The following is a 24,944-nucleotide window of genomic DNA, read 5'->3' on the forward strand; positions in this document are numbered from 1 at the left end:
CCTGTTCTTAAACAAACCACCGCATTCGCTGCCATAAGTAATTTGTACGACAAATTATAACTGGCCTTACAAAACTCAATTACAGGTCTCTCACGCCCAAGAGAAAATGCCCAAGGTTTCTCAAGATGACACGTTTCTCACGCCCACAGCTTTCTCACACCCAAGAGAAAAGTGGTTTCTCACGTTAAGAAAATGCAATCGCAAACTAATAAGCACTGAAGTAATGGTGAAGCAAGCTTTAGGCATTGCATCACCATTTATTATTGTCGGAGAGGCTTTTCTTTTCTTTAACGCCCCGGTAGCGGAAATCGCACTTGATAAAGCGGGTATCAACTGCTTCGCTGCAAATCGTCTGGATTTGAGTGTACATTAGTATGATCTACGAAGATGTTGCCTAAACACGCTACTGTTGCTCTTGCGCTGTTGACGGTGTCGCTGACGGTGTCGCTGATGGGTAAGCCTTCTTCTCAGCATGTTCTGCTTTCTGCTGACCTCGTAGTTTATATGTACTACAGTTTCTATCGCACAAAGTCTTTTGCGATATTCACAAAGCAGCTTCTTCTCGGCAGGTGCCCCACGCGCGTTTTACTGCAGGGTAAATTGGCAGGTCAAATTACTCCTCCGGCTTCTTGTAGACTGCCATCATTAGAGATTATTCTCAAGGTAAACGGCGGGAAATTTACGCAAGAATACTCCTTGACATCATGGTGCTTGAAAAGATTTGTATGATTTCCTATATGTTTATGTGTCCTACAGGAGACCATTGCATATCAGCGTTAAAGTTTTGGTGTGTGCGAATATTGAAAATCGTACTGAATACGAAAGGCGGCTGCGCGCAAAGACCGCACACAATAAAATAAAATTGAAAGAGACGACACAACGCTGTTTCTACTTCTTTGGATTCGGTCTTTGGGAGCTGCCCCCCTGAATATTCAATATGAACGCCATACAAACATGCTCAACTATCGACTTTAGGGAATAATTATGTGAAAACAGATCAGAGTTCCCTTCGGACAGCAACCATGAAAAGTCTCCAGAAATCCCATCGCCTAAATTGTCGTTCAAGTGTGCGATAGGATGAATACATGGAGCAGAAAAATTGGTCGATTTGTTGCTTTGTGCATTTGGTTTTTTGTTTCTTTCTTGGCATGTTTTGTTCGTTCTTGCTGACTTGTTTTGCTAGGCGTGACTTCAAAACTGAAGGCATACACAAAAATTAGTTTCGTGATCAACGCATGTATTTGAAAATCAGCGCCTGTCCTCGTCTTTTCTTTTGTGCTTTGTTTCCCGTTGTATACGCTGGTAGCTATAGCACATTACTGACTCGCTAAAAACAACATCACACTGCAGCATAGATTTTATTTTGTTGGTTTGTACTCACTTACATTTAATAAACCGAAAGTGCTGCGTGGGCCGATGAATTGTGCGCCCAACCTGTTCCCCGCCAGTTGGCTTCTTCGTGCTTTTTAATGTCCAGTAATTACGCTTAACATCTACACAGACTCCGTGCACCACGTTAGATCAAGTAAACGTAACTTATTTCGTCTATCTTTTTACGCGTGTACAAATGAATTACTCTCTTGCGTAATAATTAGAGAACACGACCACACTCCTCAAGAGCTGTCAAGCGCCTCCGTTTGGTGGGACCTGATGTAAAGCTAAACGGCCTTGGTTCGATCCTAAATCGAGACGTTGCGATAATTTTAATTGTTCTTCTGTTAGGGCAGACTCAATATATTCATTGAATTGTATTAGAACTTTTCGGCTTTGCAATAATATTGTCCACGTTGTGGAATTGCCTGACACCGTGTTCATTGATCAGAAGGAATATTTTTCTCTGAGGAGCTATAATTGTAGAGTCAGATGTGCCTACGAATGATGATTAACGCGGTGCTCAGTGCAAACAAAGAAGTATATAATCTTGAACTCTTCAGGGCAACTTTTTCAATGATAGATGCTGTGCGCACAGCCAGCAATGTATAAGAGTGTTGGGGACACGGCAGCGTCCTTGTACAAAGGCAGACATATAAAATGAAATTTTCCAGCGCAAGTATCGGTGATGCAATCGTTGTCTAAAGCGTCTGACGGTAGTTTGGTACAGTAGACCTTCGAGGCACTCGGTTAGTACCAACTTTAGCAGTTGCTTTGGAAAATCAAGCTTCAAGAGCGCCAAAGTAGCGACAACGCCTGTGCGCCAATTTGTCAAACGAAAAAGATACGAGAAATAAATTATGTTTGTTGATTATTGTGCAAGAAAGTGCGCCGCGTCTGTCTACCCTTGGGCGCAAGTATATCACGGCTTACCCCTTTGTTAGAACGAATTGCCGATATGTGCCATGTGCCATGCAAGCATCATGGTTTTCAATTTTCAGAAACTTTAGGTTTTGCTTTGGCAACACAAGTGTAGGCGAAGCCTTATTGGTGTTCTACGGAATAATTTTTCCTATCTGGTGTTCTTTACCCTGCACCGAATCTCCGGTAAATAAGCACTTTAAATACATTCACCATGCCCTCAAAAGGTATCAATCGCTGTCACACAAAGCCATTGACCTCGTGCACCGCAAGAGAACGGGATGAGTTAAGACCTCTGAAGCATTTTAGGTATGCCTTGCGTGAACAACTCCAGTGTTGGCACCTTTTGATTTTAACGTGCATGTCTTGACATGGCTTGTGCTAAATAATTGGTGCGCTGTGATGCTTGATACAGATTTTCCATTGACTATAATAAGTCAGAGGGTGCAGCTTTGGCGATGTACAAACTTTCGGTGCGAAACAGTTTTATATGCGTATGCATTTCTGTGGTTACTCAACGGGAAAACTGTCCGAGATCCGCAAGACCATCGATTTCAAGATAGAGCCAGCAATTTAAGAAGACAACGACGAACGCGCAAGCTGCGGCAAGAGCGCGAGGGGCAGTATCGGTACGCTGGCATGATCAGCTGCATCGGATCCAGCTGTGGAAGAAGACGGCGACAAACGGGCTAGCAGTGGCGCGAGAGCGTCTCTGTGATGACGTAACGTGTGAAATCAGGCACGCGCTAGGCACACCTTTAGTAAACCAGAACTGTGGAGCAGCCGTGGCTTGGGATCGGAACGCGATCGGCGCACCTGGGGCCGCCACGTGCAGTAGTTTGCTTAAATCATCAGTTCACGTTGCGCCGCCTTCCGCAGCAGTTCGTGTCGCCGCATCGCTGTCGCGTTTACCGTAATGGCACCAGGACTACCGCAGCCGCTGAGCAGTGCTATGATTACCAGCAGTGGTGAGTGTTAGCACTGAACCCCACGTCGCTACTACGAAATGCTTAGGCATCATTCATATAACTCCCTGAGGAGATTCTACGTAATTTCTTTCGGCGTTTGTCAAAAGAAGAAACTGTGAAATAAAAGGAAAGCCTCTTTTTCGACGTAACAGAAATGAACACAGTATACTTTAAATGTATTCATCTAAAAAATTACCTTATAACATAGCATCTCTGGATAAATAGTTTTAGCACTTTGGCTCAATCTCAGCATAACCATATGCGTGTTACGCGATGGTCGACAAAAATTGGAGGACGCTTAAAGTTCGCCTCTAAGAGCGGAACGCGATAGCGTTAATGGTCCCGGTTCGATCGCATTTTTCTTTATGAGTAGGCTTCACTGCAACACACAACGTGGAAAAACCAGCTTACAAAGACCAGGCTTACACCGATCCCCTAAAGTCGGCTTCACTTTTAAATCAAATGGCTTGCTGGGATGCCATTTTCCAGGGGCAATATAAGCCGTCCTTTATGAAAATGTGAAGGCCCTAGGACCTTTCCTTGTTGTTTTATTAATTGCTTGCTGAAGCCCCGAGGCGCACGCGTGTCCAAAATTTAGAAAGGTTCGGTTTCCAAAACTTCCCTCAATGTTGCCTACAAGCAAAGTACAGCGAAACACCATCAGTATTGGAGGACGTTTAAGCTTCGCCTTTAACAGTGGAGCGGGATAGCATTCAAAGATCCTTGGCTACCTATCAGACTTTTTTCTCGTATATTCAAATTACACTATGACGCTATCATGTCCGTAGGTTGTTGTTAAGTCGTACTTTACGACTTTTCTGACAAATTTTACTTTGAGAAAGTCAATTTTTGTTCACTAACCCCTAGCGCCAGGCCTCTGTGGTCGCGGCGGTTGGACGCCCATGCTTACGCCGACACCGAGATCGACGCCGATGCCGGATTTTCTGTGACACGGGACCCTTAACGCTATAGCCGTAATAACGTGGTTGAAACTGGGAATGGTCAGAGTGATGGCATCTGACGTGTACTTGATGAAACCGTTGGTACCTCAAATTACCATTCTTCTTCAAGGTTTCAACAATTAGAATCCACTCGAAGCAGCCTAGGACGTTATAAAACTTGTAAGTACGGTTATGGTGGAATATCAAATCACTCTTGCCGTAGGTGGTTCATTCTTGAGGTTTAACGTGCCCACATTTCACTAGGGCTATGAGAGATGTCCTTAAGGCTTTGTCAGGCCAACAACTGATGTTGCCATTAGGAATAGAAGTCCAGTTGTGAAAACGTTGCGCGCAGAGAGCTCAACCACTGTTGATGACATCATAGGAGGAACGAAAAGGACAATACAAAAGCCCACCAACGATTCAAATAGCGTACTTTGGTGGGTGAACGCTATGTTTATTGAACGCAATGAGTTATGAAATACGTATATGATCTGGATAAAATAAAAACGAAAGAACAACTGAAATAATAAAAGAAGGCCAGACAAATAGTATTAAGACTTACAATGTTTCAGGAATGGCCGTATCAGAGTGAGTGGTTTATGAAAATCATTTATTTATCTCAACTCCTGTGCATGTTAGGTATTTTTGAGAACTCGCATAAATACTGAGCGCAAATGATCATTGACCAACAAAACGTGGTGAAACCTTTTGCCGCTCTGCTGTGAATGAAACTGTAATAAAATATTTAAACACATTAAAATTGTATTCGGAGACAGAAAGAAGCAGTGCATCTGATGATCATTGCATGTCACATCCATAACTGTAATATAGAACGTGAATAAGCTAGCCTTGTATTCTCCTCCATAAGTAATAAATGCCAGACTTCAACGCTTATCTTTCATGAGTGTGTCCATATTTGACGGGTTGGGGTTGCATTTGTCATAGCTTACATTGCATGCGTATTTTTTGTTGTTGTTTTTTTGCCTCAGAGCAACGTTTCAATAATTAGTCGGTGCTTATGTGACCTCTGTTCTACTTTTGCCCTTTTAGTTCACGCCTGCTTTTTAATTATGTAAATAGGAATCAAATCGCTTAGCGTGCTGTAGCGATGAGCGTAATAACTTTGCCTTGTTCGATGCATTGTAAATCTCCACAGGTCTATCCCAGGCCCAGCTAAAGGACGGTTGCAAGATGGAGACTCTGAGGGCTTGCGGTGAGGATTACGTTCCCTTCGCGAAGACATCGCACATGGAGTCGTCTGGGCCAGTGTTTGAGAAGCAATGCGAGTAAGCCAGAAAACAACGCTTCTAACTAGAGCGAGGTCTAGTACCAGTGATAAGTTTACAATAAGGTCAAGAATCCGAACAAAAATAGTGATGACCATCCTCAATCACGTGCCTTTCACTGGGCTCTGTGAAGCATTACTAATTTTTTTAAATTCTAGATGATAAAACACCCTAACTGCACGTGCGCCTTTCCAGTTTTGTGCCGTAAACATGCAGTTCAGAGTCGTCGTTGTTGTTTCCCATCGAACATGTTGCTCTTACACGATAGAGGGGCTTGGCCAAGAAGTGGATGCATTATTTCAATTTAGAAAGAAAAATACAATTTTAGTATAGCTATGGGTTTACTGCTGAAGAAGGTGAAATTATTTCTTAAAATGAAAGTAATAATATTAGGAAGAATCAATAAAAATAATGAAAAGTACATAAAAGAAGAAGAAATACAATTTTTAAGAAGCATTCGTTTAGATTCACTAAAAATTCAGGATAGCTGACCATACATCCCAGTGGCTGAATCCCAGAGTGCAAGCACCAATGAAAGAACAACACGTTTTGTTAAGTCCAGGCCAATTCTTAGAAGTAGCTCCAACATTCTTTTTCTTGCCGAAGTAAAACGGTGAAAAGAGAGAGGTAGGTGATGTATTCTAACACAACTATCTTAAATGTGTTCCAATATTTAGTTCCTGCAATGTTACAAAAAATAGTTTGCTGCGGGTTCCTGGACACTGCGGTTTATACATAAACGAAATGGCAGATTTATTAGCCAGAATGCGTGTTTAAATGGAACTTTGGTTCCTATTTTACCGTATACAGCTTACGTCGTTGCATCGATATTCAGAACATTTTGCCTACAAAGTGACTTAAATTATCACTGATTCATATGCAGACTTTCAGCATCTCGGTTTTTGCTAGAATAAACAGTAGTGTCTATCGCGGCAGTTGGAAGTTACATACTCCAGATTACGCTGCCGCTTCCCGGAGTTGAATTTCAATTTCCATAGAGCTAGTCTGACGATGTCCCCTCTGTGCCACAATTGTAAGGAAATTGAAAAAATATAGACCACTACTTTCTCATGCCGTCGTTATTCAAACCAGAGAAAGATATTATTCGAAGCTACATTCTGCAAAATTGGATTAGGACTAAGTATACCAGTAATATTCTCAATTGGGGCCTCGACCCTAGGGTACTGTCACATAGACGTTTGTTGCGCAGTGTTAGATTTTCTTTAACGGAAACAAGACGATTACCCTGCTAATTGCTGTAGCTTTATTCTCCCTATCAGATCAGTATTCATTTCACTGAAATTGGTTTCTCCGCATTCTTTAGTATCATTGTATATATTCTCACCTTGATTGCAACCTGTTTTATATTCACGCTTCAGTTTGTCTGACTGCTCGCTGGCATACTATTCTAGTTATTCCGAAATCTTCCTTATTTTTTTCTTTATTTTTTTACTTTGCGTTTCTCATTTTGAAAAAGAATATTCTTTAGCTACCTTATGCCGCCCGATTCTTGACCTATTTCCATCAGTTGGTACGAGCCATGATAGAGGTTCATCATGATCATCATCTTCTTTCTCGGAGTCACTGCAGCTGTCCATGGTGTGCTTCTTTGTCATTCCTGTTGTTCCTTGTGCTGAAAAATGCCTAATCTAGCCTGACGTCCAGCTTTTTTTACTCGTAGCTTCATTAGTAGTAAACAATGTCGAAAGCTTGATTCATCGTAGCACACCATAAGCCGTGGACGATAACTGAATTTAATTAACCCAATAGGTACACAATCTCAGAAAAAATAAAAAATGGCATTGTTAAATAATCAAGAATCCAGGAACGAACTAGAACGTTGAACAAGATTATTTTAAAATCTTCATATCATCCGCTTCCCAAACATTACTAGCGTGTGCCATTTACTTAAGACACGCAGCGCTAGAGCAGGACCGTGAGCGTCAATCAGTCACGTCACCTTATTTATATTTCGAACTCTCAGCCACAAGAATTATAAAGGCAGAAGGACCAATGCCAGAATCAGGCGACGTAAAGCAGAAGACAGGTTTCTTTTCTTTATTTTGTCACTCTAGGAGAGTTTCTTTAAGCCACAACAGGAAAATTTAAATTCAAGAATATATCGTGAGGAGAGGAAATCTTTTTTTTTTTTTTTGCTGAACGAATTAGGATGTCATGTTTTGAAAGTTTGCGCCGAAGTGTTACGTGAGAGGCACACGGTGCAATTCGGCGTCCGATTCAACGTCCAGGTCACCAGAACAGCAGCTGTATCCGAGGCGTTTTGTCGTACCCTATAGGGCCGGGCCAGCCACCCAGCGCGCGACAGACTGGGCGAATTTTCGTCGTCCGACAAGTCCGACGACTGGGTCGTCGTATAGACTAGGAAAGCATGGCGGGTGTGTGAAATTGCCTGCCTCAGGGCCGTGGGTGCCACCACGATGGTGGCGCCCAAGGCCGTGTTTCTCGCCGCTCCGATCACCCCAATCGACGTGATCGCGGCATACAAATAAGCTAGCATTTGTTTATTAAGCGAAATACTTACTAATCGTGTCAAGTTATTCAGAAAGTGCACATGTTCTACAAAGCAGCTCCCAGTACTCAACCACTTGCGAGATTGGGAGCCGTGACGCGACCGAATTTCCCAGTTGTACAGAACACCTACCGTCTCAGCGTGACGGCTCGCTTGGCTTGGACGTTTGCTCTTCGCGTCGACGGCCTCGATAAAACCAACTGTATACCCGCCGTGGTTGCTCAGTGGCTAGGGTGTTGGGCTGCTGAGCACGAGGTCGCGGGATCGAATCCCGGCCACGGCGGCCGCATTTCGATGGGGGCGAAATGCGAAAACACCCGTGTACTTAGATTGAGGTGCACGTTAAAGAACCCCAGGTGGTCCAAATTTCCGGAGTCCCCCACTACGGCGTGCCTCATAATCAGAACTGGTTTTGGCACGTTAAACCCCATAATTTAATTTAAAACCAACTGTACGTAATTACGCGCGACATAAACGTACAACTAGTATTCCGGAAACGTAAATGTTTATCAAAAATTACAATATCTTGGAACATTTTTCAAATACTTGGCACTGTCTTCTGTACATGATCAAACATGAGTTTGAAGCTGCAGTGCTATAACTCTCATCTCGTCCGCAGTGGACATGGCGTGCTTCAGGCTCAGACAGCGAAACTTCTCTTGCTAAGCGCAATTACCCGCAATTAACCGTAGTGTAGACATGGCATTCTTCAGGGGGTCATCATCATCATCATCATCATCATCAGCCGATATTTATGTCCACTGCAGGACGAAGGCCTCTCCCTGTGATCTCCAATTACCACTGTCTTGCGCTAGCTGATTCCAGCTTGCGCCTGCAAATTCCCTAACTTCATCACCCCACCTAGTATTCTGCCGTCCTCGAAGCGCTTCCCTTCTCTTGGTATCCATTCTGTAACTCTAATGGTCCACCGGTTATCCATCCTACGCATTACATGGCCTGCCCAGCTCCATTTTTTTCGTTTATCCTCCTGACTTCCAGGTTGGATTTAGGTTCACAGATTTTCCTGAAAATTTCCATATATGAGGTCTAGACCACAACGATGAAAATTGACGCTTATTATTTCTGTAATGTCCATGGTTTTAGTATGGCATGATGTCCAATATATTGGACAATGGAACTTTATCAGGTAAATTGTGAAGTAGTGGGCTTGCAGCAACGCAAAGCTATTTTACAGAAGAAAATTGTTACTAATGCTGGAACAACCGTTTAATAATCAACATTTTACAAATACCAAATAAATACGAAGTGGACCCTAATTTCTGGCCCTATAGGGATGCAGAAGAGCTCGGATCAGCCACAGTGTCATCGTCGCTGTCTGACAAGTCGAGGTCTGTACCCTGAACAAAAAAAAAAAAAAAAACAGGCACTTTATCCATGCACGCCATAAAAGAAAATTGGGTACAGTGGCCTTGGTGAACTTGGCGGTAATTCAGTTCTACTCAACGTGAAAGCTGGGGAAGTGCGAAGCAGTAATTCGCCGGTGTTTGCCTTGTGTTTTTCTTGTGTTTATCTTGTTTTATCCGGTGTTTAGCTTATGTTTAGCAATCCATCGTCCGTTTTGATAACTGTGCTAAGGCCCAACTGGAGGGAAACCGCCACGCACGTGGAGCCAAAGTGACACGCACGTGGAGCCAAAGCCTGTGCTGCGCGTGGCCACGACATGCGATCAAATTACACGATTTTAATGGCTTTCACGAGTTTCTGCTAATTAATGCGCCTAATGCTTGATTATTCGGAATCATGTTAGTTTATTTTGAACCGGTTTTGATCAATCTGCGCTTGTTTTGACTGGGTTTTTGCGCGTCACCACAACATGACACGCCGACAGCCCGGGCTCATCGCGTGCTTTGCACTTAAAAGACAAGCAATCACAAAGAAACGCCGCATGACACCGAAACGAACGCGCGTTCAACGCATTGCACGTGGCGTCTGTACATTCGCAATGACGGTCTTTAGTGCCCGTGCCCATGTGCTGGACATGCAATATGGAATAACTAGCAGAGAAAAGCAAGCGTACGCGCAACTAAAATGTTCCATTCAGCATACTCCCTGTATCATTACCTTTCCAGTTAATCATAAATAACATGATAGAACGCTCAAACAATACTATGAACAGCACTCACTTCCCCGGCGGTCACCGTAGAAGGCCGCTCCGCTGAACGCCGTCATGTCATCTTCTTTATTTCCGGATCCGCTGGCGCAACTTCGACAAAACTTCATAGATGGCACTAGTAGGTGTCCAAAATATTGGACAACTGGTGTTTACGGGGGAAAATACGCTGAAGATGGCATAGTGATGGAGTATATGATGTCCAATATATTGGACAAATTGGAACTCAGGAGTCAAATAGAATATCAGTTATCCCCGTTTGTTCTCTAATCCAAACCGCTCTCTTCCTGCCTCTTAACGTTAGGCCTAACATTTTTCGTTCCATCGCTCTTTGTGCGGCCCTTGACTTGTTCTCGAGCTTCTTTGTTAAACTCCAAGTTTCTGCCCCGTATGTTGGTGCCGGTAGAATGTGGGTATTGTTTGGTACTAAGTATTGACCCTTTTCGCGGCGATCCCGTGGGCGCTGCCATGTTTGACCCCGTGGTGACGTGCCCATTGCTTGCCTGGACTGCCTTCGTTGCCTCCGTGTTTATAATGGATGTTTGGCTTAGCAAACCACTGTTTAGGGAAGTATCGTAGACGGTGACTGGGTGGACGACACGAAGCTTTGGCCACAGCTTCAGAGAACATGCAAAAGTGGCCAAACGGCGTGATCAGCGTACATGGTGCTTGCTCTAAACGCGGGGCTGAATAGGTATTCCAAGCTATCGAAGGTTTCCGCTCATCGATTATATCAGGATAAGCGTGTTTTGCTCTTCGTTATTTATTTGGCAAAGATATTGAAGCAGTGGCTTGTCCTGTTTCTGACTCAGTAAGGTTCATCGGTACAGTCAACATCTAATTATTTTCTGCCTAATCGATTACGGGTGTGCTGAGATCAGTTAGATTTAATCTTGCTGCGCACAAGGCTTGAAACGTAGCTGTTCTGTACATTTTAATATCTTGTAGCAAAGACTTATTATCGCTAGTAATTCACTTACTCTTGTGGACGGTCACCAAACATGCAGCTTCGACCATTCATACGCTCTCAGTGTAGTACAGTCATTTATTGTGCGTATATAGTCCGCATATATTCAAGTTTGCGCCCATTCATTTTTATTAACACGTTAAGGGAAGAGTGTGGGCTTAAGTTTCCGTGCCAGTTGGGACAGATGAGTGCAGATACCTGGCTCGAAACCTACTATGACAGGAAGTGGCGCTACTCCCTTTATCATTGTTTAACGAGTGGTACTCACTCTTGCTGACGTACCGGGGCTGAAGCCTTTTCTTTGAGGGTTAGCGGTACAACGCTGGCGGATGAGCGAATTTCTGTATTCTCGAGGAAGGCCGTACATTCCGTACGGAAACACGTACGGACAGTTGCAGCAGCGGTCCGCGAACTTGAGCACACATATTCATTACATTCCTAATATGCCAGTCACTATTTTGTAGCCAACAACTGCACACGTCTTCAATCCAAAATATTCAATCCAGCATGATTGGAGCAGAATGCGTTAGCGAAAACTCTGTTGTATTTCCGACAGCTAATCGCACAGAAGCGAGGAAGAAGCGGTAATACTTTCCCATTCGTGCGCGATCACTGTGGCGACTTACACGGCATGCCGCCGAAAGCTGTGGAACAAACTGCTCCGGGAAAATGGTGAATAGATGTAACGCATGTGTCTGCTCACTGGAGAAAATATGAATCCCTTTCATTGCTATAATGTACTTTATTCAATGGCGGCGCCATTTGCCTACGAACATTTAAGAAATAAGAAGCTGGTGATCTATTTGCCATCGCAGCAGACAGCACGCATTTACAATGTAGTCGCAGAAGTTTGAGCAATTATATATATATATATATATATATATATATATATTTGCGTAAACTTGTGCGACTACATTGTAAATATATATATATATAGAATATATATATATATATATATATATATATAGTTTAAAAAATAGAAGCACGTAGGAAAATACATAACAGCAGTAAAGTCCTGTTATGTTTTTCCTACCTGCTTCTATTTTTTGAACTACTTCTGTGCCGGCTCTTGTGATTCCTTGCTTCACTGATACCTATATAATGCAATGTACTGAGAGATATTTAGTAATGTTTTGACAACCAGGAAATATGTTGGTTATTAATGGTAAAAAAACTGTACATTGTACGCATCTTTTCGAAATATATTAGATATTCAATTCAGTGCGCTTTGGCTCAAAATGTTGGCTCAAAAACTGCTATTCGCACACGCCTAAAAGCCAGTAATTCATCAAACATTTGCCTACTGAAGAGGAGTGAAATGCGTGTGTTAAATGCACTAATATGCTAAAACGCCACTGCCACTTCATATGGTGAAGAACATGTGAAGACGTGGAGCCAGCCAGCCTTCATCATTGCTATTTTCTTTATTTTTTTTGAGGACATTCAAGCAACAGATCACCTGCAGTAACCAGTTCTCCAAAGACTGCCTAGACGGTCTGTCCAAGGCTGCTGCGTTGCTAACCCTAGAAGCCTTCCAGGACAACGTCGACGCCACCTGCATCAAAGGTTCTGAGCAGCACGAAGGTAAGGAGGCGTATTGCAATTGCTGACAAATCACTTGTTGTAGAGCGCAAGTGCTTTCTCGTAGTGCATGTAGCAGAGTACTGTGACTTCGTTGCTTCGTCTGACACCCTTTAAACACCAAATCACATTCCTCATATTGAGAGCCCGTAGTGACTGCGCAGCGTTCCCGAGTTTCAACGCTTGCTATCTATTTGAATTTACTGAAGGCATTTGAATATGCGCTAGTCCTAATTAATCAAGATTGGTGTCGAGAGACACCATTCATGATCTCACGTTCACTAGAGACGTGCCAAAGGCCACGTGGACCCGACTCCCCTACATACTAGGGAGCGCTCACCACATAATTCAAATCGAGGTTGAACAATCTTACCGCGTGCCCAAGACAGGAAAGGCGCGACTGACTGACTGGAACGCGTATAGAAATGAGCTTGACAACGTTTCGCACATCGAAGACATTGAAGCTTGGCTAAACGGTATCGTAGGTGCGGCTGACGGCCACAGCAGGACGATTCAACTAGGCGAGGACAATCCGGCGGTAGATAATCACCTACTGCACTTAAGAGAGGCTCGGCGATCGTTCCTGAAACGATGGCGACGGCAAAAGTTCAACCGCAAACTCTAGCGCCGAATTGCCCTATTAACCACGCAGGCACAGGAGTACGCTGAACAGCTAGCGCGCCAGAACTGGCGGTCCTTCTACGACCACTTTCAAGGAATCCACAGCACAAAGAAGACTTGGCATGTACTTCGAGCCCTGGTCTACGACCCAAGGAAGATACAAGATACAAGATACAATTTACCAACTAATCAGCAACTATGGCAGCACAGAGGATCAGCTACTCCACGAACTTCAGACGAAGCTACACGGCTCAGCTAACCCGCAAACCTCTGCCACCAACGTCTCCACTCCCAGGAGTACCAAGGAGCGCCACACGAAGAGCTAGTTCAGCCTTTCACACAGGAAGAGTTACAGGTGGCCCTCGCTAGGCTAACACGCAATATGAGCCCGGGCAAAGACAGAGTCACCATCGAGCACCTTCGACCGCTACCCCACCGGGCGTTGACGGCTCTCCTTCGGTACTATAACGACAGCTGGATTAAAGACGAGCTACCAACAGCCTGGAAGCACTAGGAGGTGACCATGGTACCCAAGCCAAACAAACCCATCTCCATCGCAAATCTCCGTCCCATCTCCCTTACGTCCTGTCCCGGGAAACTGTTTGAACACACGGTCAACGAGCGGCTCACCACAGTGGAATATGATCGCTATCCGCACACCATGTTCCGCTTCCGCCAGATGCTCTCCACACAGGACGTCCTCTTCCAGGTAAAGAAAGATATACTTGACCATTTAGGCCAAACACAGCAAGTCATCCATTCTAGCTCTAGACGTAAAGGGCGCCTTCGATAACGGGAGCCATGAAGCTATTCTCCATAACCTAGAAGATATCGGCTGAGGTGCCAAAACATACGCCTACACACGCGCTTTCCTCACCAACCGTACGGCTACGGTGGGGACTGTCAACATCCGGAGCAAGACATTTCACCTACTCAACAGGGGTACGCCGCAAGGTTAGGTAGTCTCGCCACTCCTCTTCAATGTGGCCCTCCTCAAGCTTCCCCGCCTCCTAGACACCGCCCCAGGGATATACCACGCTCTATATGTAGATGATATCACACTGTGGACGAGAGGCGCGAGCACGGGCGAACAGGAACATCGTCTTCAGCAGGCGGTCAACATCATTCAACGGTACCTCAACACCTGCGGCCTCCACTGTGCCCTGGATAAATCCGAGCTGTTAGTGTATACTCGGGGCACGCACCCGCGCAGCCCAGAAGCCAAGACGCACCAGAACCACAAGTCATTTTTCAGGAAGTCCCGATACCAAAGGTCGACTCGCTTCGAATCCTTGGACTTCATATGCACAAGGACAGGTCCGGCTCCGCCACACACCCCAGGCTACGGAACACCGTGGCACAGCTTACTCATCTCATAGGACGGGTGGCCAATCGCCACAATGGCCTCAAAGAGCATGCTACCTTGCGAATGATACAAGCCCTCCTTTACAGCCGTATTACATACGAAACTCCTTACCTGAACCTGAAGACAGCGGAGAAACAAAAGCTAAACCTCCTAATACGAAAGGCCACTAAGCTTGCATTAAGAGTGCCGACAACGGCCTCCACTGACCGATTGCTTCGTATGGGAGTTCACAACTCCTGGGAAGAACTCGCGGAAGCACATCTCATCAACCAGATCGAGAGACGCAAGCTTACAACCACAGGCCGAGCAGTCCTCAGATGCACAGGATACGCAACCAACCTAGAACTCGATGGCTAACGTAAGGACAAGATCACGTCGAAGCTCCCAGAATGTCTACAACTTCATCAGATCGCTCGGAACGTGCATCCAGAACACCACCGAGGCAGACGGCTCGCAAGGGTAAACTCCATCAGACACAAGTACCCTAACGACCCGCAGGAGCGCTTCGAGGACGCAGCCAAGTATCTGGGCCGAAACGCCTTTGTCATCAGCGTCACAGTCTACAGGGGGATGACTCTGGCGTTGGCGACAACTCTCACCAAACGCGCGGATACAGCGGAGGAGGCCACTAGAGCACTCGCCACCCATACAAGCGAGGATGCTATAGTGGTCTTCAAAGACTCTCAAACAGCGGCACGCAACCACATGAAGGGCAGGATATCCATCAAAGCGATCAACAAACTGAAACGTGGCGACACTCCGCCCCCTACATCTGCATCATGTGGGTTCCGGAACACGAGGGACTTCAGGGGAATGAAGCGGCACACACCGTGGCCCACGTAAGCGTCAACCGGGCCTCCCTGCACGAGATTCTAGACAGGTCGCACCCACCCACACCAGTGGAGGAAATGAAAGCAATACCACTAACTTATCAAGCACTACTGCAGCACGATTGGCTTGGACGCAGGGTATACCATACACCACGTCCAACACTAACGAGAAACGAAGGCACTGAGTACAGGCGACTCCAGAGCAATACCTTCACCCGCGAAACCTTACTTCATCATTTCCAACCGACGCTATACAGCTACACCTGTCAACACTACCACGTGCCAGACACCCTGGCGAACTTCCTACTGCAATGCAAGAACACCCGAGCAAGCATCACAGTGACACAACCAGTAGCAGCAAACGCAGATCGAAACCTCCTCACTGAAACGTGGGAGGCTGCGATCTCCAAGCCGGACCTGGTGGACAAGCGTGAACTCTTCGCCCGGGCCCGGCAGGCGATCCAGGCCAGAGGGTTCCTGGAATAAGGGACCCTCCCACCTCGACCGACAAATGACTGTTTCAAATAAAGATTCATTCATTCATTAGTCCTAATTGGCGTTAGTATGATATGCATTTATTTCTCCTAGAGTGGGTAAACTGGTGTTCCTTTTAGCAGAAAGCTCGGGCGGTGTTCTTCTTTTTCTTTTGTGTGGCATTTGGGTTTTGGTGCTGCAGGGGCAACGGGAATAATAGTAATAATAATCAATCTTAATCAATCAATCAATTTTACTAAGGGTCCCAGGAACAGCCTAGTGATCTTGGTATATGTGCCCACGCTAAATCGTATAACATACATATACACATATATATATACACATCAACAAACAGGATTATAAATTGCACAATCTATACAATTGTGGTTTGCCAATAAATAATTAACCACAACATAGCAAAACAGAACATTACGCAATATAACATAGCGTAACTTAACACAACAAAGTGTAATATATAACATCAGAAAACATTGATTGAGGTTTCTGGAAGCCTGGACACTAAGTCCACGGTTACCTTCACATGGAACAAGGTCGACACATACATCCCAACAAGCAAGAATAAAGAGTACAATTGCCATATACCCATGGTCACCACATAGCATAAAAAAGAGCATTGACATTTCTGGAAGTAAATCATGAAAAAGATTCGTGTGCCGCTTGGAAAGTGGGCACATCATGTCCAAGAAACATGTCCTTTTCATGTTAGGCTCCTTCGAGACCCGCAGAATCCATGGCCTATAATCCTTTGAGACGCGAGAAGTAGATACATGAAAGCTCTAGACACCTTGCTTATATTTTTCGTAGCAATAAATAAATCAATCAATGAATCAATCAATGAAATTTTCATTATAGTTCCAAGGAACAGCTACGGAGCCTTCGTACTGGTGCACCTAAAGAGTAATACGCAAGATAAGACGTACAAAGGAGACATACGCGGTAGACTAAACAATAAGAGATAGCGAAACAAATAGAGAAACAGGAAGTGATGAGGCAGGTGTAAAAGAGACTTAATAATACAACATGGTTATTTACATTTGTACCAAAAAAAACAGAGGAAATGAACTCTGAAATATATCAATACAGGTAGAATACTTATTACAAGTCCTTGGGAGTCAAGCCATAGGACAGGCTTTAATGGAACAACGCGGGGCAGGAAATGTGAAACATTTCCTGGTATATTCTATTGTGGCACGGAACATTGGACATGATCAAGAAGCTTTGGGCAATTAATGCATAATGCCATGGATTACCTTGTAGAGGAACACAAAGTTTTGACGTAATAGATCTTCATTTTAGAGGTGTGAGATGAGGTACATTTGAGAGGGTTGGACAACGGTCACCAGAATGGGAGTATTTATTTGGACGCGTCCAATGAGGTCAAAATTAGACTTGCACGTTCCGCCCGAAACTGCAGAGGGATACTCAGTAGCGGAAGGCACACAGTAAAATACAATTTCAGAAAGGCAACAGGGGAATGGAAGTCATGCGACGTACAACAAATAATACCAAGAGCGCGAAGAGCGCTTGTTGTTTCGCATATTTACAGTTTTGTCGAAAAACACACCAAGATCTTTCATTTCATTAAACCTGGGCTGTGGAGCATCCCGAAAGGTGTGTGGAAATTGCACATGGTGTGCTTTTCTGGTATAAATAATTATCATAGTTTTGGAAGCACTTAAGGGTAGCTTATTGTTTGCGGGACGGGTCGAAAGTGAAAAAATGCCTTCTTGGAAGTGATTGGAGTCCTGAACACTGTTGACAGTTTTACATAGATCTAAGTTGTCAGCATATGGAAATCCTGAAGAGTGGCGCATTGCTGACAAAATATCATTTATAAAAATCGGAAGAGAAGAGGAATAAGAACAGATCCTTCAGGAACTCCGGCAGTGACCTCATAGCTAATACAACCCTGCTTTTCAATGCCAACGAAAACAATCTATTGCTCAGGTAATCTGACACCGGGCAGTGATGGAAGAAGGTATGTCCATCTGCGATAGCTTTAGGAACTTATGGCAGACTGCATCAAACGCTTTACTTAGGTCAAATTATAGAGCGTCTAATTGGCCGCTATTATGTACTACAATGTAAGCATGGGTCATAAAAGTTAGTAAGTTCGTTGTTGTGCAGCGCCCCGCTAACGTCCTGGTGTTTTCCTTTTAAAATGTTTTTTCTGTTAAAAGAACGTTTACTACAAAGACTACAGGGGATATTAGAGTCTTAGACTACAAGTACTACAAGTCCTTGTAGTCTAGTGGCGTCCACGGACATCCGATTGACCCAGATGTTCGCGGATGACTCCGGGTCACTTCTGAGTAGCGTGGCCTTCCACTGGTCAGCAGCGGTAATTGTGAGTGTACCACACGTAGGTAGGGATATATTTTGAATTACTTGTCATGCCAGCTTCAACATGTTCAATTTGGTTGTAATAATCAATGTTATAGTAAAATTTGCAGACAACGACACTCTCCCCTTTTCCCCGCTTTTGTGGGTGTACGATCTTTCAGTTTTATTGTCGGTTTTAGTTCCTTAGAAATCCAATGAGGGAACTTTGACTTTTTAAGTGGTTTTTTAGGTATGAATATGCACATTGCCTCTTCAATGACCTTCGTAAACAAATTAATCTGTTCATCAACATCAGCTGTCCCATCTATGACTGACCAGTTAGCGTTTCCAAGGTAATGGTACAAGCCAGCGTAGTCTCCAAGGGAATGTTGAAGTTGTGCTGGGTGTTCTTAACAGAAATGATGCTGCGTTTCTGTGCTACCAGGATTAAAGAAACAATTAAGGGATGATGGAACTTCTCTTGCACAACTAGATGAACGTTGATACGCATGACGGAAACAGCATCAATATTCGTAAGACAGAAAACTAGAACGTTGTCACAGCAGTTCTCAGTGAAGTTCAGCTGCCGCATGGAATTAAGTGAGATAAAGTCAAGTAACGAGGGGTATTTTTGTGAAAGGTAGAAGCAACTTTGGCAGGCAGTAATATTATTCTATGAAATTCCTGATGCACTGGAGTCTAATAATTAACCCTTTTTGGTTCTTACGCGATATTATTAAGGGTTTCAATTGATACCAGGATAAGACCAAACGCTGCAGGAGTTACGTCAGGTGCTATATACAATGCACCAAGCGACAGCCTTTCACCACCTGAACAGCGTGTGTCTATCCAAACAACCTGATGATTTCACTCTAGATCCAATGGACAGACACATTCTATCGTGCTATAACCAGCGATAAGGACGCCACCATCTTTCTGCTTCCAGGAGGAATAATGTGGACGTCTACTAAAGACGGCATAATGCGCAGGAAAATACAGAGTGGATGTATTTCAGGTGAAAGCCCGGTTTTACCTAAAGGTATTACAGGATGAGCGGAAGAAAAAATATTAAAAAAAGATTTACTTTGGCGATTACGCCGGAAACATTCTGATAGAGGATTCATATGTATGCTGCGTCACTGATGCGTCACTTTACTTTTGTCCCGTCTTTCACCACCTCCTCTTGCTGCTCCTCGCGCAAGATAATGCTGTCGTGGAGCCTACCACAAAACGGCTTGAACAGGCAAGATTTCGGTCACAGAAAAGAATCGCTGAGACAGTTGAAAGCGACGTCAGAGACATCGACATGAAGCGATGCACACGTATCGTGTTTCGTCTTCAGATGGTTAACAGACAATGGTGCTGAGTCCATCTCAGAGAGATGGGAAACGAGTTGCAAGCTTGTTGTGTATGGCGAGAGTTTGGACACGAAAACTGGCCTTGGTACGTACGTCTTACGTGACGTTTAGCGGCAACAAGAGAAGTGCTGCCAGATGAACTGACGCTCATCGTCTTCACTCGCATATTTGCTGGTTCGTTGAAATTCGGCGCACCAGCAGTCGGTGCACCAGCACAAAGTGTTGACCTGATTTAGGCCTAGATGTTTAGGCCTAGAAACTGCTGCTCTCGACGCGCACACGGCCTTTGAAGGTGCTTTACGCTGCAAGTCCACACGCAGGGAAGCTTCAGGTTGGCGAGCAGAGGTGAGTTCGTCACGGAGAGAGCGCACCTCCGCTTGGCAGAGCAGCAACGACCTCGGTGTGGCGAGTGTGATTTCGTCCATTCTCCATGCGAGGTCTGTGATTTTCCTCACGTAGCGCGCCTACCTCATCACACAGGAAAGAAATTCCCTTCAGCTCTTCGAGAAGAAGGCGGTGCAGTTAGGCGGGCTGGCCGTAAAGGTCACCCGGTACGGAACCGGGCCCGATCGAGGAGGCTGGGGAAGCAAACGGCATGGTGGCAGCCCCCTTAAGCCTTGCCATTACATGCCCACTTTCTAAGCAGCACAGGAATCATTTTGATGATTTACTTACAGAAATGTCAATGCTCTTTTTCTATGTTATGTGGTGACCATGGGTATATAACAATTGTACTCTTTATTCTAGCTTGTTGGGATGTATGTGTCGGCCTTGTTCCATGTGCAGGCGACCGTGGGCTTAGTGTCCAGACTTCCAGAAACATCAATGAATGTTTTTATGATATATACTATACCTTGTTATGTTATGCTGTGGTATGTTATATTGCGTTACGTAGTGGTAAATTATGTAGGTTGTACATTGGTAAACCACTACTGTATAGAATATGCCATTTCTAATACTGTATATATATATATATATATATATATATATATATATATATCTGTGTATATCTGTATATGTTTGCTATACCGTTTATCGAGGGCACGAATACCAAGGTCACTAGGCTATTCCTGGGCACCTTAATAAAATTGATTGATTGATTGGAATTTTTTCTTAATATTATTATCATTAGTATTCGCGTTGCCCCTGCTGCACCAAAACACAAATACCATACAAAAGAAAAAAAAATTGGCTGAGGTTTAACTCTTGTAAACCGAGTTGTCGCGAGTGAAAGTTCTGTTTGACTTGGTTTTGCAAGGACTATGCACACAGTATTTCAATAATGCATGCTTCCGCGCTTGGTAAGCTTCTCTATAACGTGCTAATCTGGCCTCCCTTTGCTCCGGTGTTACAGTGGATAACTTTGCCTTTGCTTGAGATTTTGCTGCCTGCCGTCTAGCTATATCTACTGGATGATTTCATTCAGCCTGTCACTTGCGCTGGAGCGTACACACAGACGGCGCAGCCGGCGCGCCATCCATGGCGAGACTCAGCGACCAAGCGCGTGCGAAGCAGCCGTTAAACCCTCGCCCAGCCACATGGTACCGCAGCGGCGAGTCTCCGAGCTCGCGCAGCTGCGACGCCTCTTCGCAGCGAATCACGTGGCGTGACGTCACACATGCCACACACACGTTTCAACGGCTCAATGTGATTCCGATGCGATGAATGACCTTGCGAGACATGGCGTAGAAAGGTTTCGCTCTAAAACAGATGACTATTATTGTCTAGTGTACGCTGTGCGTACTCCTATCAGCTGCACTTAACCTTTACAATTAGTGTGAAATACAGACGAACGGTCGGCCCGAGCTGTAGCAGAGCCGCGCAGCCCGCAAACTTCCTTGGCGCATTCTGCTCTCACCCGCACGTATAGCCTTCACGATGCTGCAGAGAAGTCAACGTGGGGACATTGTTCTCGGCATTACGCAAGAGGTCTGTTGGGATCCTCAGCCGGCCAACAAGCCAGCAAGTTGGTGAAAATTGTAAATTTCGCGGGAGAATACAGCGGCATTGCCATAAACCATACAGGTCGATCGCCAGCTTTCTTTAGGCGCTGAGAGCAACGCCTACTCGCCGAGAACAGTGTGTGGGTTAAAAAATTTTAAGCTTAGGGTCGCTAGTCTGATAACACTTACTTATTTTAGCTGGTGCCTTCTTTTAAATAACCTAAAGGGGAATCCGTTTCAAAAGCAACTTTCCATTTCTGCATAAAGATAAGTGCCATAGTGTTACTGCAAATACTGGAAATTTTCGCAGTTTATTTGATATTCTGGGGTTTTACGAGGCGAAACCAAGATTTGGTTATGAGGCACGCCGTAGTGGCGGACCGCGGATTTATATCGACCACCAAGGGGTCATTAACGTTCCCCCAATCCACGGGACACAGGTGTATTTGCATTGCGCCCCTATCGAAACGTTGCTGCCGTGGCCGGCATTTGATCGCGTGACCTCGCGCGTAGCAGCGAGACATCATAGCCGCTAAGCCACCAAGGCGAGTAAGGCAATTAATTTTAGACGTGGAGTTCAAGGAGTGAAGATGACACTATCAGATTTGATAATGAACACCGCATGCATATGTAGGCTATACTCGGTGTGCCGGCTGGTCGCAATGGCTCTCGAGCAGTGTTGTGCAGAACGGCATTCATGGAACTAGTTCCTTTTGGGAGGAACGGAGGAACGCCATCGTTCCGTTAAGGGTCGGTGGAACTGGAACGGCAACTCGTTACGCTTACGAAGGAACGGCCGAGGGAACGGCGTTCCTTCTGTAAACGTTCCACGGCATTGAACAGACGCACGCACGTACGCAGCCCATCATGCAGGGCGGATGGGCGACCGCGTCAGGCGCAAAGAACTAACGCTTGCCTGTCACGTGACTATGGTGCATTTTCTTTCGTGAGTTCTCCATTATATATTTTTTAATGACTAGGCTTCAAGATTGTCACGTGACGCTCCCTCCTGTAGTTTCTTTCCTCCATGCCGGCCTGTCGGACACTAACATCGAGATGTAACTCTCACCCAGTTCAAACAAGGGCCTTTACTAAATTGCGAATATATGTTCGGGACATTTTTTTCCCACTCATACTGCAATATTAAATCAGCATTCATTAAACGCCTATCTATTGTTCCTTTCGATGCGGTTTCTTGTGCAAGAAATTTAATTATATCCTCCTGAGACCCCTCGTACAATACATAGCACATTGCCTAAATTCACTCGGAAGTGATTACGCAAAATATTCACTCTCGGTATGAAATACGGTGCACGTGTAAGTGTAAAGAAGTGGTTTACTCATATTCTTGTCACCCGTTTTCGAGAAATTTGACAATAAATTGGTCTAGACCTCTGTGTCGTCCCAAACAGCCAGAAGACTTCGAGGCGTGTTTCGAAGACACCGAGATTGCGTGAAAATACCGGACGCGGCAGCAACATGGCAATGTACTACACGTAGTTCCATCTTCATTTCAGCTTTTAAACAATGAAATGTACTTTTTACCACAGCTAACATGAGGAGATGTTAGAGATAGACATTTTTTCACGTACGTGGAGACGGAGCTTTTGGCGTCTATCCGTGGTATTCAAATTTTTAAATTGTTTCTCAAGTTCATGACATAACAGTAGACAATGAAAACCACATCGAAGAGCGATTTTGTCTCCGTTGTTGTGCTCGGGTCCCAGGATGATATTGGTGCATGTGAGTAATTTTCTATTTGCAGATCTAAAGCGCAGTATCCTGACTGCGCATTTGAAGACCGAAGTGGAATGTGCCATATGCGTTGCACTTGTAATAGACGAGCACCAAAGTTGCAGTTAGTATGTCTGGAGTGTCTCCGGTGCTGCCTGAAAGAAATTCGTCTATGAGCGTTTCTTTGGATTCTTTTCATCTCCAGATAATCTGCTGCCGGCGATGTTCAAATTTATATATTATACGGCGTTCGACGTGAGTTTTAAATTGCTGACTTTATTTCGCCTCAGGATTATCCGGCACCATATTTTAATTTAAAAAAAGTCAAATGTAACGGTAATGTAACGACACGTTCCTATGTTAGAAGTGTAACTGGAACGCGTTCCTTTCGCATTAAAGTAACTTGTAACGGGAACTCGTTCCAATATTGGGAAGGAACGAGGAACGAGATTTCGTTCCTGTTTTAGAGGAACGTTTACAACACTGCTCCCGAGTCGTTAGCTAGTGCTCTTACGAACTATTTACTGGAAGGCAGCGTCATTAACCAAACCTAAAGACGACCGTAGCATGCTGTAGATAAACTTTTACTCTGTTGTTCCCAGTGCTGTCGGATCATTGACTCCCTTGATATTTTCGAAATTACTTACGCCCACAGGACGTACAGAGTATCCCAGGGTTATTATATGTACGCCCTTGCAACTTGTTAATAATCTTGCGTCACCGTCGAACGCTCGTCACGTCGGCGCCTTTTGACGGCTAGAAGTGGCGATATCGGTCACAGCACACGAACGCGCGCAAAGCAATTTCTACATTGAATGACGTCTACTACGCCGATCGCTTGAAAAATGCACACCCATTGCTTTGTTGTCCACGAGAACCTTCGGTCAACGCCAGAAATATGCAGTACGCACTGAAGCAGGACGCCGAAAGGGGGCGAGTAGGTTAATATTCATGACAACGTGTAAAACAGTGCAAATAAAGAGGGCCAAAATAGGAATAAATGAAACTACGAAGCATATTTTCAACTGATTGTATTAGGAAAATAACGCATATACTAGGGAAACAAAAGTCCTCGAGAAACGAAGAAAAAATAGAAAAAATTCACCGTCGATTACGATACTCGTAAAAAAAAAAAGATAGAGCGCGCGTAGAGCACTGGGAGAGCTCCAATGGTGCACTGAAATGTAAACACAATCAGGACTGACGCAAATAGTAAAATTCTTCCGGGTGAAGTATCACCGATGGTTCACTTTTGCATATCCCGTCCCTAATTATTGCGTTTTAAGCGTACGCAATCTCTCTTGTCATCTAGCTGGCGTGCTTGTGATATCTGTTTCCTTAAAAAGGGAAACGCGCCGGCATAATATGGTTAGCAACGGAAGATGCAGAGCCGCAACCCCCTTCAGATAACATCAATGGTCTCTGAGCCAAGTAATAGCACCGCGCTCCGTTTGTTCAATGTATTTGTTACCACAAGACAACAAATGAATCTATTTCCGGCATCCAGCCTTCCAGAACTCCCGTTGGCTGCTTCAACTTCCGTTGGCAAGGAAATCAATGGCGCTTCAAGGATATT

The 24,944-nt window shown here is 44.7% G+C and overlaps 1 protein-coding gene across 1 annotated transcript in view; it reads left to right on the forward strand.

Annotated features, from left to right (window-relative positions):
* The first annotated feature begins 317 nt into the window (after positions 1 to 317).
* Positions 318 to 24,944, forward strand: part of LOC119458275 (uncharacterized) — a 108,651-nt gene continuing 84,024 nt past the window's right edge. The window contains exons 1-3 of the mRNA XM_037720111.2: positions 318 to 454; positions 5,361 to 5,490; positions 12,557 to 12,702. Coding sequence (XP_037576039.1) covers positions 388 to 454; positions 5,361 to 5,490; positions 12,557 to 12,702 — 343 coding nt within the window. The 5' untranslated portion in view covers positions 318 to 387. The remainder of the gene's footprint in view (positions 455 to 5,360; positions 5,491 to 12,556; positions 12,703 to 24,944) is intronic.

This window comes from Dermacentor silvarum, chromosome 7 (genome assembly GCF_013339745.2).
Source record: "Dermacentor silvarum isolate Dsil-2018 chromosome 7, BIME_Dsil_1.4, whole genome shotgun sequence".
NCBI classification, from domain to species: domain Eukaryota; kingdom Metazoa; phylum Arthropoda; class Arachnida; order Ixodida; family Ixodidae; genus Dermacentor; species Dermacentor silvarum.